Source organism: Sceloporus occidentalis, unplaced genomic scaffold, assembly GCF_023333645.1.
Source record: "Sceloporus occidentalis isolate IW3139 unplaced genomic scaffold, rSceOcc1.0.p SCAF_79, whole genome shotgun sequence".
Taxonomy (NCBI): domain Eukaryota; kingdom Metazoa; phylum Chordata; class Lepidosauria; order Squamata; family Phrynosomatidae; genus Sceloporus; species Sceloporus occidentalis.
In genome coordinates this window covers 2,197,891-2,210,364 of record NW_028317059.1, presented here as the reverse complement: position 1 = coordinate 2,210,364, position 12,474 = coordinate 2,197,891, and the positions used below count along the sequence as shown (strand labels likewise).

The following is a 12,474-nucleotide window of genomic DNA, read 5'->3' as shown; positions in this document are numbered from 1 at the left end:
CAAATGTATGTAAATTTACTTTATTACATTACAAAGAGTCACTTGGCCAGTAGAATCTGTGGACTGGGCTAATGCCTGGTGGGCTTTTTATAAAGCCACAAAGATAACCAAAATAAGGGCTACCTCCGTACTCCAAGAGTCACCATCTGCACCAGCTGAGGGGGCGCCTCTGGGGGGCTATAGTTTGAAGTACTGCCCTCCCTCTGGGCTTTAAGAGGCAATACAGTCTTTCACTATATTAAACATCTGTATGAATGAGGGTCTGGATCAGAATCCCCTGCAAAGCACAGATTACCTCCCTTATCAGCCTGCTTTCATTCCATCCAAAAGCAGCATGCCCCAGAATATGCCCCGGGATATGCCCCGGAATATACCCCGGAAGATATGGGTAGGGTGGGCAGGTGCGCTCTCTTTCCTCTACCTGGAAGACTGTGTGACCCCGAGAATCTGCCCCCTCACCTGGGATTGGGGCAAAAGCCCTTAGACGCCGGGGCAAACCCTGAGAGTCCCTGCTATGCGCATGAGCGTTAGAGTTTGGCTCGCTAGCCAAGGAACTAGTGTGTGTGTGTGTAGGGGGGTGCAGTGAAACAGGGCAGATTCATAGAGGGGAGTCTGCTGGATATCTGCATAGATTGCAAGGCAGAAACAAAACCCTAGCCTAGTCTACCACTTCTGCTGGAGAACGCTTACACGTATCATCCACATTGTCAGTAAAATAAAACTGAAACCACAACACATAACAAATTATAGCTGGGGTAAATGGATGTCCTTATCATAGAAAGAGGCCTGATACGAATTGATTTTTTACGGTTAAATTGCCCGATTATTACCTTATTTTCCCAGCCGTTTTTTGGACCCAGCGGCAGATGCAGGCTCGGACATTGCTGCCCCCTAGTGGACAAAAAATACAATTAAAAGCGTTAATGAACTGTTAAGCAAACTGACACATTTTAAAAATAATATATAATTTATTATTTTACCTATAAATATATCCAGAGCCATTCCCATGAATGCATACAGTAATTATATTATATATATTATATTAAAATGTATATTTATATATTATAATTATTATTATATTATTTTATATAAGGATCTAGTGTATGTTGAACGTTTTGCTCTAATTGCAGAGATTATTTCATAAATTACTCGCCTTCCCGGTAATATTTTATAATAATCTGCAAAAAACAGTAACAATCAGCGTCTCTCATACTATGTAAAGAATATAAATCTCTCCACCAAATGTATCGGTTTGTCTTAGTCTGTCAATTCTTGTCTTGTCATATCCCTTGAATTTATGTATTGTATTAAGCGCTGCGTAAACTGTTGGCGCTATATAAATAAAGGATAATAATAATAATAATAATAAATGGTGCCTGATGTCTGCGGTCTCCGTCAGGATATATAGAAATGTTCATTAGGGCAAATAAAAAATAAAATTATAATAATAAATAACAATTTTGGGTTCCTGGCAGTGCCCTAATTCAGGGGCAGGCTGGTCGGGGGGAGAGGGGTGGCTAGTCAAGCAATTTCCTCCAGGGCCGGTCCGGAAACCATCAAAAAGGGTTAGTCCACATAGCGCAATGTGAATAGCATGGCTGCTCATAGATATATATATATCATATAGGAGTATATAATATACACAATAAATAAATGACAACAAATTATTTACAATAAATAATTATAATAAATGTGTGTTTATTATGATAGCGATTATCATGGATTTAAGTAAATGTGGAGACGTGACAATAATAGTATAAATTTTAGGTGGTTTAGCGGTTCCCACCATATTTAATAAATATAAATTTGAGTTTTATGCATATTCCAGCAGTATACACCTCAATGCACACATGTAGTTGTTGCCGTTGTGATATCATACAGCCATTGGAACAATGATGTCACATAGGCTGTAAAAGACCGTGACGGTCTAGTGTGAGCTTGTGCGTTGTTTGATAGCACAGAGATAGCTTCAGCGATGCATCCTATGCGACTTGCTATAATTTTTCTCCTCATCCCGCTGCCTGCTGCCGACTCAAACAGTAAGTACATCCATCGCTTCCAAAGAGGGGACAGCCCCGCAGCATGGTTACTGCCAAATCATCCTTTTCTTGTTGTCTCCATTGAAGCTCTGAGTCCTGTTTATGACGGCGGGGTATTATGTCCAATATACCATTGATTGGGGGCCACAGGCACGAGTATGAGTGATGAGTGGCAGGGACGGTGTAACTATGAGTATCTGGCTCTCAGACAGCAGTATCCCGTCTATCTGACGCGGTCACAACATCTGACTTTGTCGCTTTCTGTAACGTTGTGTCCCTTCTCTTTCAGCCTGCGGTCAGCGTCCGCTCGTCGCGGAATTTGGCAGCTCGAGGATTGTCGGAGGTGTCGATGCCCAGCCCGGCGCCTGGCCATGGCTGGTGAGCGTTCAAGTGCCTTCTGGCAAAGGTCATCGCCACTCTTGTGGAGGCACATTACTCGATAAGCAATGGGTCCTGACAGCGGCCCATTGCTTTAAAACCATGAAAAGGTAAGGATGGGTGGCGATGGGATAAGAATGAGGGCTGGGGGTCTACGTTATCTGATTGTGGGGGGCAGAAAAGTTACGGTTTATCATACGTTGTAAATGTTTGCCTGGGTACTATTGCGAGGTTACTGTTTATGTATCTATTATTATGTGTAAAATTATGTTTAGGAAATAGCAATTTTGGGACAAATTGCTGACATCCTAAAATGTATTTCTGTTCATTGAGATTTTTGCCCCAGAATTACTGTTTGTGAATAGGGCCCAATATACGAGCTGCATGTTCGCTAATGTCTGTCTCTTTATAATAACTCAGGCTTGTACCAAAATGGCAAATTGTCCTTGGTGGACACCAACTCTCGGATCCCTCGGCAAGCGACATCCAAATCAGATCCATCGGGTCTTACCTTCAACATGAGCATTACAACCCGCGTACTGAAAGGAACGACCTGGCGCTGATCCAGCTCAACGAGTCGGTCATATTCAGCGACTTCGTGCAGCCGGCCTGCCTGCCGAGCGCCGGCATGGAGATCAGCGCCTTGGATCCGTGTTACATCAGCGGCTGGGGGGTCACTCAGGACAAATGTGAGTAACCGGCTTTCTGGGAACAAACTACACTAAAACCTACACACCTCACTCAGCCGCAGACATTCCACACTCAGCCGCAGACACTCCGCACTCAGCCGCAGACACTCCACACTCAGCCGCAGACACTCCGCACTCAGCCGCAGACACTCCACACTCATTAACGGACTCCATGATCAGTTTATTTGAGCAAACCTTCTACCCATAGCTGGCGCCCGCGCGTCTCGCAGCCAGCGATATTCATTTGTTGAATCTTTGATGTCTCGACAGCCATCAAAACGGCAGACATCCTGCAAGAGGCCCGGGTGAACCAGATAGACCTGCAGAAGTGTAACGGCTCCATGTGGTATAACGGCAATGTCCACGATTATAACCTGTGTGCCGGTTACGAAGAAGGCGGAATTGATAGCTGCCAGGTAAGGAAACAAATCGAAATGTCCGAAACTGTATCCGCGCGTTAAGGTTGATTTTGAGCCGACGTCTTCTTCTCGGGAATAGGCGTCGCCGGGGCCGAAGGAGAACCTGTGCCATGAAGGCCATGAAAGCCATGTGTCTTTGAAGGAAGATGGGTTACGATGTATACAGCGGATGTCACAGTTCCTTATAAGCCAAGTAAAGACACCATTAACCTTCTTCTATTCTTTACCCCTGTAGGGTGACAGCGGAGGGCCACTGATGTGCATGAACCCCGAGAGCTCCAAGTACCATGTAATCGGAGTGACAAGCTGGGGCCAGGGCTGCGCCAAGTCAAAAAGGCCAGGGATCTATTCAAACACACAGCACTACCTGGAGTGGATCCTGAGTCACATTGGAACCTCGACTCCCAAGCAGACCAAAGCAGTCGTCACCCCAAGCTTTGTCCGTGTTTCTGCACCTACACCACCGCCAGCCACCGCTGCCTCTTTATTGCCTCCACTGCCCCGCCAAACACCACAGCCGGAGAAGCCGACATCCAAGGGGCAGCCGCCAAAGAAGGGGAGTAAGCTTAAAAATCTCATCTTTGAGCTTAAGGCGCTCTTTGCCAAGAAGACCTCCACCCAACGGCAGCCCACAAAAGCTCTCCGGAAGATATTTGGCAGCAAACGCCTTTCTTAAGATGGAAGCACCTGTTGAACTGATTGTTCGACAGCCAATAAGTTAGAAGATAGTTGTTAGTTATAAGATAGTAGTTAGATAAGTTACCAGCGTGACGCATCTACCAAAACCGTATTCCATCTCGGTAAATCATTGCGGCTCCTGTTCAATTAAATGGAATTAAACATCTTTCCGTTCACATTTTGCGTGGTCAGTGTGATTTTTGTTAAAAAAAAAAAAGCAAATGGAATCAAAAAGATCCAGAGAAGGGAAAATAAAATAAAAAACATGGAGTAGAAACTTCAACTTCAGAGAACATTTCCTGGTCGGGTTGGTTTGCTGGTTATCCAGGGAGCATGGATAGGTGTGTGAGTGTGAGTGTTAGTGGGAGAGTGAATGTGTATGTGTGTGTGTGATAACATCAGTGTGTATGTGTGTGTCTATATGTGTATGTGTGTGTAAGTCTGTGATAACATGAGTGTGTATGTGTAAGTGTTTGGGAGGGCAAGATGCCAGGGGTGATGCAAAATGTCCTCCCCACCTTTCCGCTCTCCCTTTGTTGGCTCAGGAAAGGGGTTTCCTGGCAGTGGCGTCGACAGGGGGGGGGGCAGAGGGGGCCATGGCCCCCCTACATCATGCTGTGCAATTGAAACGCCATCTTTTTTTTTAATGTAATAGACGCGGAGGAAAGAGGCGCCGAGCGGTCGCTGAGGAATAAGTTTTCAGAAACCGTTCAGCGCCTCTCACTCTTCTTTGTGAGGCCTCTGCCTTGGTCGCGGTGCCGACGTTTCAAGCTGAGTGCCAGAACAGCATCAGCAGTGAAGCCGCGCGCACCACGGCAGAACAGGGAGACAGAGGCCTCGCGATTCCACCACTGACCTTCTACAAGGTAAGTGAACTTCAAAGGGGGGAGAGTGTAGAAAGTGAGGAGGGGGTGCATAGGGAGGGAGAGGGGGGGCTAGATAGGGTAGATAGGGAGGGAGAGGGGATAGATAGGGTAGATAGGGAGGGAGAGGGGGTAGATAGGGAGGGAGAGGGGCTAGATAGGATAGATAGGGAGAGAGAGGGGGTAGATATGGTAGATAGGGAGGGAGAGGGGCTAGATAGGATAGATAGGGAGGGAGAGGGGGTACATGGGGTACATAGGGAGGGAGAGGGGGTAGATAGGGAGCGAGAGGGGTAGATAGGGTATATAGGGAGGGAGAGGGGGTAGATAGGGAGGGAGAGGGGCTAGATAGGATAGATAGGGAGAGGGGGTAGATAGTGTAGATAAGGAGGGAGAGGGGGTAGATAGGGAGGGAGAGGGAATAGATAGGGTATATAGGGAGGGAGAGGGGATAGAAAGGGTAGATAGGGAGGGAGAGGGGGTAGATAGGGAGGGAGAGGGGGTAGATAGGGAGAAAGCAGCGTGGCAAGAATATTGAACTAAAGAGTCAGAATGAGAGAGAGAATGAATGGATTAATGTGTGGATGCATTAATGAATATGTGTAAATAATTTGTGTGAAAGAATAAATGATTGTGTGAATGAAAGTGAATTAGTGAGTGACTGTAAAAGTGTTTGTGAATCATAGGTGTATTTTTGTCAAAAAAGCAAAGATGGTATAAGCTCCAAGAGTCACCATCTGCACCAGCTGAGGGGACGCCTCTGGGGGGCTATAGTTTGAAGTATTGCCCAACCGTTGGGCTTTAAGAGGCAATACAGTCTTTCACTATATTAAACATCTGTATGAATGAGGGTCTGGATCAGAATCCCCTGCAAAGCACAGATTACCTCCCTTATCAGCCTGCTTTCATTCCATCCAAAAGCAGCATGCCCCAGAATATGCCCCGGGATATGCCCCGGAAGATATGGGTAGGGTGGGCAGGTGCGCTCTCTTTCCTCTACCTGGAAGACTGTGTGACCCCGAGAATCTGCCCCCTCACCTGGGATTGGGGCAAAAGCCCTTAGACTCCGGGGCAAACCTTGAGAGTCCCCGCTATGCGCATGAGCGTTAGAGTTTGGCTCGCTAGCCAAGGAACTAGTGTGTGTGTGTGTGTGTAGGGGGGGTGCAGTGAAACAGGGCAGATTCATAGAGGGGAGTCTGCTGGATCTCTGCATACATTGCAAGGCAGAGACAATGATAATTTAAAGGGGACAGGATCCTCAATCTTCAAACCCTAGCCTAGACAAGGATACCCCGTCATTCGAGATGACCTGGAACAGCACAACCAGCAGCGGGTACTGCAGCCAGGAGGAGTCCGACCCCGAGCTGGAGCTCTTCTACACGGCACGGACATCGCTGTTCCCCCGGAGAACTCCCACCCGGAGCCAGGTTAGATACAGCGCGCCGCAATAGCGAGGACTCGGGGCGGAACGAGCAGATCCCACTGGGACAGGGGAGGAATAAGTGAATTAATACATTAGCAGAGATCGGGGCGGAAGATGAATGAAAGCGAACCATCCAGGATCCCAGATGGCCAAAAGGGGGCATGTCGTTTAACGGGGTGCGGTTACAGACGCCCGGGGATTACACGAGACTCTTACGGCTTCTTGAGCTAATCATCCGTCTTCATGTAATTAGTTTCGGCTTTTAGAACTTTGTACTTTAGTTAATTTATAAACATTTCCTGCTATTTATAAACACATCATTGTGACGTTTATGGCTGCAGAACACTGTGATACCAACTGACAGCACTCCCATTCACAAAGAGGGACTGTCTCTCTTAAACTGAGACACTTGGGAAGTATGGAGAGGTCACACAAGTAGCAGAAATAAACTCACATACAGTATGCAGGGCTAATGTGATCAGATCAGGTCCAGCAGAACAAGGCCGGCTCTAGGATTCTAAGATTAAGGGACCCATCTTTAATAAAATAAGTGAATGTAGCATCACAGTATGGGCACTCAGTGGTTAATGCATGACGTCAGATGAATAGTGTGATAGTTTTGTCTCTGGGGGGGACTAAATTATGGGGAAAAGGTCATTATTATGCAGAAATAGTGAATTCTGTACAGAAGCTTTCTGCAGGAATTATGAATGGGAAGTGAATCTGCTACAGGGGAAGCTGATGTAGTCAAATAGAGAGAGAATAAGTGAGAAGCAGCCGTTAATGGAGGGACTGTGTCTGAAATGCACGAGACAGCAGGGCTGGGTTAGTCTTGAGCAATGGCTTTAGTTTAATGAGCAGAGATGATTTGGCCATTTGTCACTAAATACAGGAATTAATCATCAAATTACTCACTAATACCTCTGTATGGGGGCCGCGGCACAGAAAATTTAACATCTGGATGTTTGCGTAAAGATGGTTATGAGTGTATACGTTGTACAGCGCAGCGGAATATGATGGCGCTATATAAACCAACTAATAATAATAATATAACCAAGGGAGCGGAAGGCATATTCTCAAACACTGGCGTAGGTTAATGTGCAGGATATATTCCACCCTGTGACATAAAGTGTATATTTTATTATAGATGATGGCTTATATTTAAGCCCCCCCCCCCCCCATATTATTAAATGGGGATCTTCTGGGGTTCGGAGAGAACAGGAATTAACTGATATCCGCCACAATGTGCGGAGTTGGTAAAATGAATAGCTGAATGCGCATACGTTATTAGTAGGGTTTCACTAAAGATATTATGTTGCCGCAAATCGTCCAAATATTTTATCTTCTGCGGTTACAGAAATTCATTATTCATGATCTCCCAGAAAGGATTCTTACAGAATAGAACGCAAAGGTTTGTCGCTCTTCGCACGTTCGTGTTCCGGATCGAGCTCTCCCACCTTTCCTTCCTGCCCTGCTTTCCTGTGGCTTCAGTTCCCAGGACAGCGACAGGGGGGTTAACTTCCCAAATACCGCCAACGTCTGGACAGAGATTTCCCTTTCCCACAAAGGCTGGACTTCCCCTCCTCCGTCTCCTTTCCACCCGCCGAGCTAAACCGCCAAGCGCACGATCTGATGCAACAGCTGAGCAAGAGAGAGGAGAGCGGGGGGGGGAATTACAGACCACATCACCATGTCTGTGCGGGCATGAACAGAAACCTTCCATTCAAGATATACTATTGTGTAAAGCTATATATATATATATCTATTTATTTATATAAACACACAATAGTATGTTACTTTCTGTTTGTGTTAAAATAATAGCGAGCTGTATCAACATGCAGAAAATGTATAAACGCTTTACCCGGAGTCACGCAGTAAATCCTTAGAAAGTTAGACATCCCGGTATCGTAACAGGGTCCTCAACTAAATTCTTGGACAGGTACTTTGTCCAAAACCCCCCCAAAACGTTAAGAAAAGCGGAGCAGGCGTTTAAGTGTTAATTATATGCTCTATATATGTCCTATATGCAAGGACTGCATGGCCGGAGTTTATCTCGGTCATGTCTGCCGGTGAGACCGGACAGAGACCGTAACCGATCGATCCTCGGATGTTTCAAACTCATAGAATACTTAACGATGGTGGTGGAAAGGCGTGAAGGGGGTGAGGAGAAAATCTGGCTGAAAAAAATGGTTCCAAAAGCCTTTGTTATGTCATTTAAAAAAATATGTTCAAAATATTGTAGAAATGTATTTTTTTCCCTAAACTGTCCATTTGATGAGTTACACGCTTGTGACTCAATACAAAACCTGTCATTTTATTGGTTGAAGAAAGATTCCGCCAACCAACGTCATTAGAGCAGGTGTTGTTTCTCGGGTTCCCGTGGGGTAATCTTGTTGCCCAGTAAGTGTCTTTAATGCCCAGTAGATGCTGTTTGAATAATCGCATAAACCTCCTCCTAACGAGCATTTGATTTTTATTTTTTTTAAAGGACGAGAAGCCTGAAAAGGAACCGCCGGCCCTGAGCCAGAAAGAAATCGAACAGAAGATAAAGCATTATAACTCGCAGATAAAGAGTAACCTCTTCATGAGTCTGGTGAGTCCCGCGCGAGGAAAGACGCAGCCTTCGAAACTTCTCTGTGGTGAATGAATGATGAGACCAGAAACATATCCTGTCCCAAATCCCTATTTCCTGTTATTTATGATAAACGAGTAACTTCTACCAGCAATAAAATGGGGCTTTACTGCAGATCGGCCTGAGGTAGTTTAGTTGAACAGCAAAAGCAATTGTACATTTGACCCTCGGGAACCTTGTGGCCAGGGGGGCCCTGGTGCGAAAATTGCCCGAGGGCCCTCCAACTTCAACAGCTAGTCTGTGCCGTCATTGCACCCACACAAGTGGTCTGTGCATTCTTTGCTCCACTTCCAATAAACAACATATGTAAACACACACTTATTCACAAGTACACATCCATGCTCTCACACAAACACACACAAGTACACATCCATACACACACACACAAGTACACATCCATACACACACACACAAGTACACATCCATGCTCACACACAAGTACACATCCATGCTCACACAAGTACACATCCATGCTCACACACACATGTACACATACATACACACACACCCACACAAGTACACATCCAAGTATTGGTTTGTTTATAGGTTATGCAATGGACTCAATTGTAAAAAAAAAAAAACTTAAAAAATATTTAAAATATACCATTTGATATTTAAAATATATTTGTTGTGATCTATTTTTACAACTGGAAAGATAGGTTTTAATATAATGCCTTCTGTATTAACACAACACTGTTTTAAATAAATTGAATAGCTGTTAACAATTGTGTTCCACCGACTAAAATAATGTTTAATGTAGAAAATTAGTCTATTTTAACACTTTTTTAAGTTAAAAAATACAGAAAATAACTGCGGTTTTGGTTTGTGCTTGTAGTCCGGAGCACAATCTGTTGTCTTTAGTCGGTTATCTGCGACACATAAAGTCCTGCGGCATCCCTGACTCCTGTCCTGACTCTTTCAGAACAAGGACGGATCCTACACTGGATTTATCAAAGTTCAGTTGAAACTTGTGCGGCCGGTTTCTGTCCCTGCCTCTAAAAAACCATCAACCGTGCACGACCGAAGAAGTGCCGGCAAGTCCCAGCCCGTGAAGCGCAGGACTTCTTTTTACCTCCCAAAGGACGCCTCCAAGCACCTGCATCTGAGCTCGCGCACGCCCGCCAGCGAAGTCATCCAGGCTCTCCTGCGCAAGTTCACCGTGCTTGACAACCCTCGGAAGTTTGCCCTGTTTCAGCGGACGGACAAGGATGGGCAGGGTAAGAAGGACGCCGGTGTCGTGGCAACAGCACAGGCCTCCCCATCGTACTCCCCCCTTACACATACATGGCATAGACACAAGCAGACTGTTACAGGAGAAAAGTATGGGACAGATCGTTTGATCTCCTTCTGATTGTCTTGACCGGTTCCCTAAAACATTCTTTGCCACCCATAATGCAACACTTTCCTTAAACTGTATAACAAAAGGGCTGTTATTAGATACAGTCAGAGCATAGAATCTTTCAAATTAGACCTAGCCTTGGCTTTCCGAGTGTTAAGCTGCACCCGTAGGGAATATTTTAGGATTGTCCCATGCTTTGGCCGCATCTTACGCGTTTGAAAGACACTTTTGCATTATAACTCTGTAATGTTTGCGTTCTTGCAGTGTGCTTGAGAAAGTTATCTGATGACGAGGAGCCTTTGAGACTGCGGCTGCTCTCTGGACCTTGTGAGAAGACGCTAAGCTTTGTCCTGAAGGAGAATGAGACTGGAGAAGTTAATGTAAGTGATTACGAGACCACCGTGTCTTCTCACTGTGTATATGTATTGTAACTCCCGACATCCATACATTTTCTGTTCTCACCATTAATGTGTTTTCTTGCAGTGGGACGCTTTTAGCATGCCAGAGCTGCAGAATTTCCTGCGCATCCTCCAGCGGGAGGAAGAAGAACACGTGCGACAAATCATACAGCGTTACGACCGCTGTCGGCAGAAGATGCAGGAGACGCTGGCGCTGCATACACCTGGCTGAAGCTCAACGTACTCCGACAAGGAACAGCGAGCATGAAGCCAGCGAGACTGATCCCGAAGACGCGAGCATTGTATGACTGAAGACTGATTGTGGGTTGAAGAACACCCCCCGGAGTGCAGGGGCAGATCAACCCCCCTAGGAGAGATGTGAGTGAGCAGAAGAGTGCGTGTCTGCGTGGGACAGGAGGAGGTGCATCTATGGCTGAGTGAGATGCACGATGTGCGAGAGACCGGAAAGTGATACGACGTTATTAAGTGTCACTTAATGGAGGACTGACAGCTGTGAAGCTGATACAAGAAGAGCAATTATTTCTGTGTTTAGAGCTTTGTTTTGTTTGTTTCTATTTTCTATTTTTTTTCCTTTCCTTTTTGTTTGTGTCATCTTCTGGCTTTGATGAGCCTGTGGTAGACTTTGATAAGTACATCTAGAATTCTAATATCTGAAGTATGTCAGTGATAAAGAAGCACGTTGGAGGTGGTTGTATGTTGCTCAGAGATCTTTTTTTTGTGTTTTCATTGTATATGGTACACACATAAAGATTTTTGCTATGACATCACATCTTTATCCATGTTTTTCTGTTTCAAACACCGCCTTTCATTCATAAAGCAGGTACTGGCAGCGGCGTAACTAGAAACCACAGGGCCCTGGTGCGAAAATTGCCTTGGGTCCCCCCCAACAGCTGGTATGTGCCATCCATGCCCCCAAACAACTTGTCTGTGCCTTCTTTGCCCCTTGTCCCCCCTTCCAACATACACTCTGGCACACATAAACACACACTTACTCGTGCTAACACACATGTACACATTCATTGTAACACACTCCATCTAACCCCACATATGCATCCATGCTCACACACACACACTAATGACACAATTAGACATACTAATAATCATACATACATACATACATACAACCACCCCCGCTTACCTCTCACCGCTCCCGCAGCTTGTTATCAGCTGCTTGTGCACAGTGCGCGAGCAGCATCAGTTTCACTTTGGGGTCACGTGACCTCGATACGTTCCTGTGTCCCCGTGCCGGTTCAAAATAGTTTAGAAAGGGTCCTTCCGACCTGGATCTAAACTTTTTTTTGAATGGGCATGAGGAGGCAGGAACAAGGGTTCTCAGGAATTGCCCCCTAGAGGCACGCGCCCAGGTGCAACCGCTGTAATTACGCCCGTGGGTACCGGTATCATAGGCAGAGATTACCAAAGCGCCAATCACAGGCTCGTGGTAAAGTTATACAAGGAACATCCATCGATTACTCAAGTATTCTGGTCTTTTCGGATTGGATATATCTGATTTTCTCTAACATGGAGGATCATGGAAGCCCCAAACATCACGCAGAAGCATCTTCAAATCCAGCAAAGAAATGCACACACATACA

At 45.6% G+C, this 12,474-nt stretch overlaps 2 protein-coding genes across 2 annotated transcripts; both read left to right on the top strand.

Moving 5' to 3' along the window:
- Window positions 1-334: 334 nt before the first annotated feature.
- Window positions 335-4,201, top strand: LOC149285399 (acrosin-like). Its single transcript, XM_089495349.1, has 5 exons — window positions 335-388; window positions 2,329-2,417; window positions 2,838-3,106; window positions 3,377-3,522; window positions 3,761-4,201. Exons 1-5 carry the CDS (start codon window positions 335-337, stop codon window positions 4,199-4,201), a joined length of 999 nt encoding a protein of 332 aa, XP_089351475.1.
- A 335-nt stretch (window positions 4,202-4,536) lies between these two features.
- Window positions 4,537-11,090, top strand: LOC149285398 (ras association domain-containing protein 1-like). Its single transcript, XM_089495348.1, has 6 exons — window positions 4,537-4,544; window positions 6,343-6,493; window positions 8,978-9,082; window positions 10,044-10,338; window positions 10,725-10,840; window positions 10,944-11,090. Exons 1-6 carry the CDS (start codon window positions 4,537-4,539, stop codon window positions 11,088-11,090), a joined length of 822 nt encoding a protein of 273 aa, XP_089351474.1.
- Window positions 11,091-12,474: the final 1,384 nt, after the last annotated feature.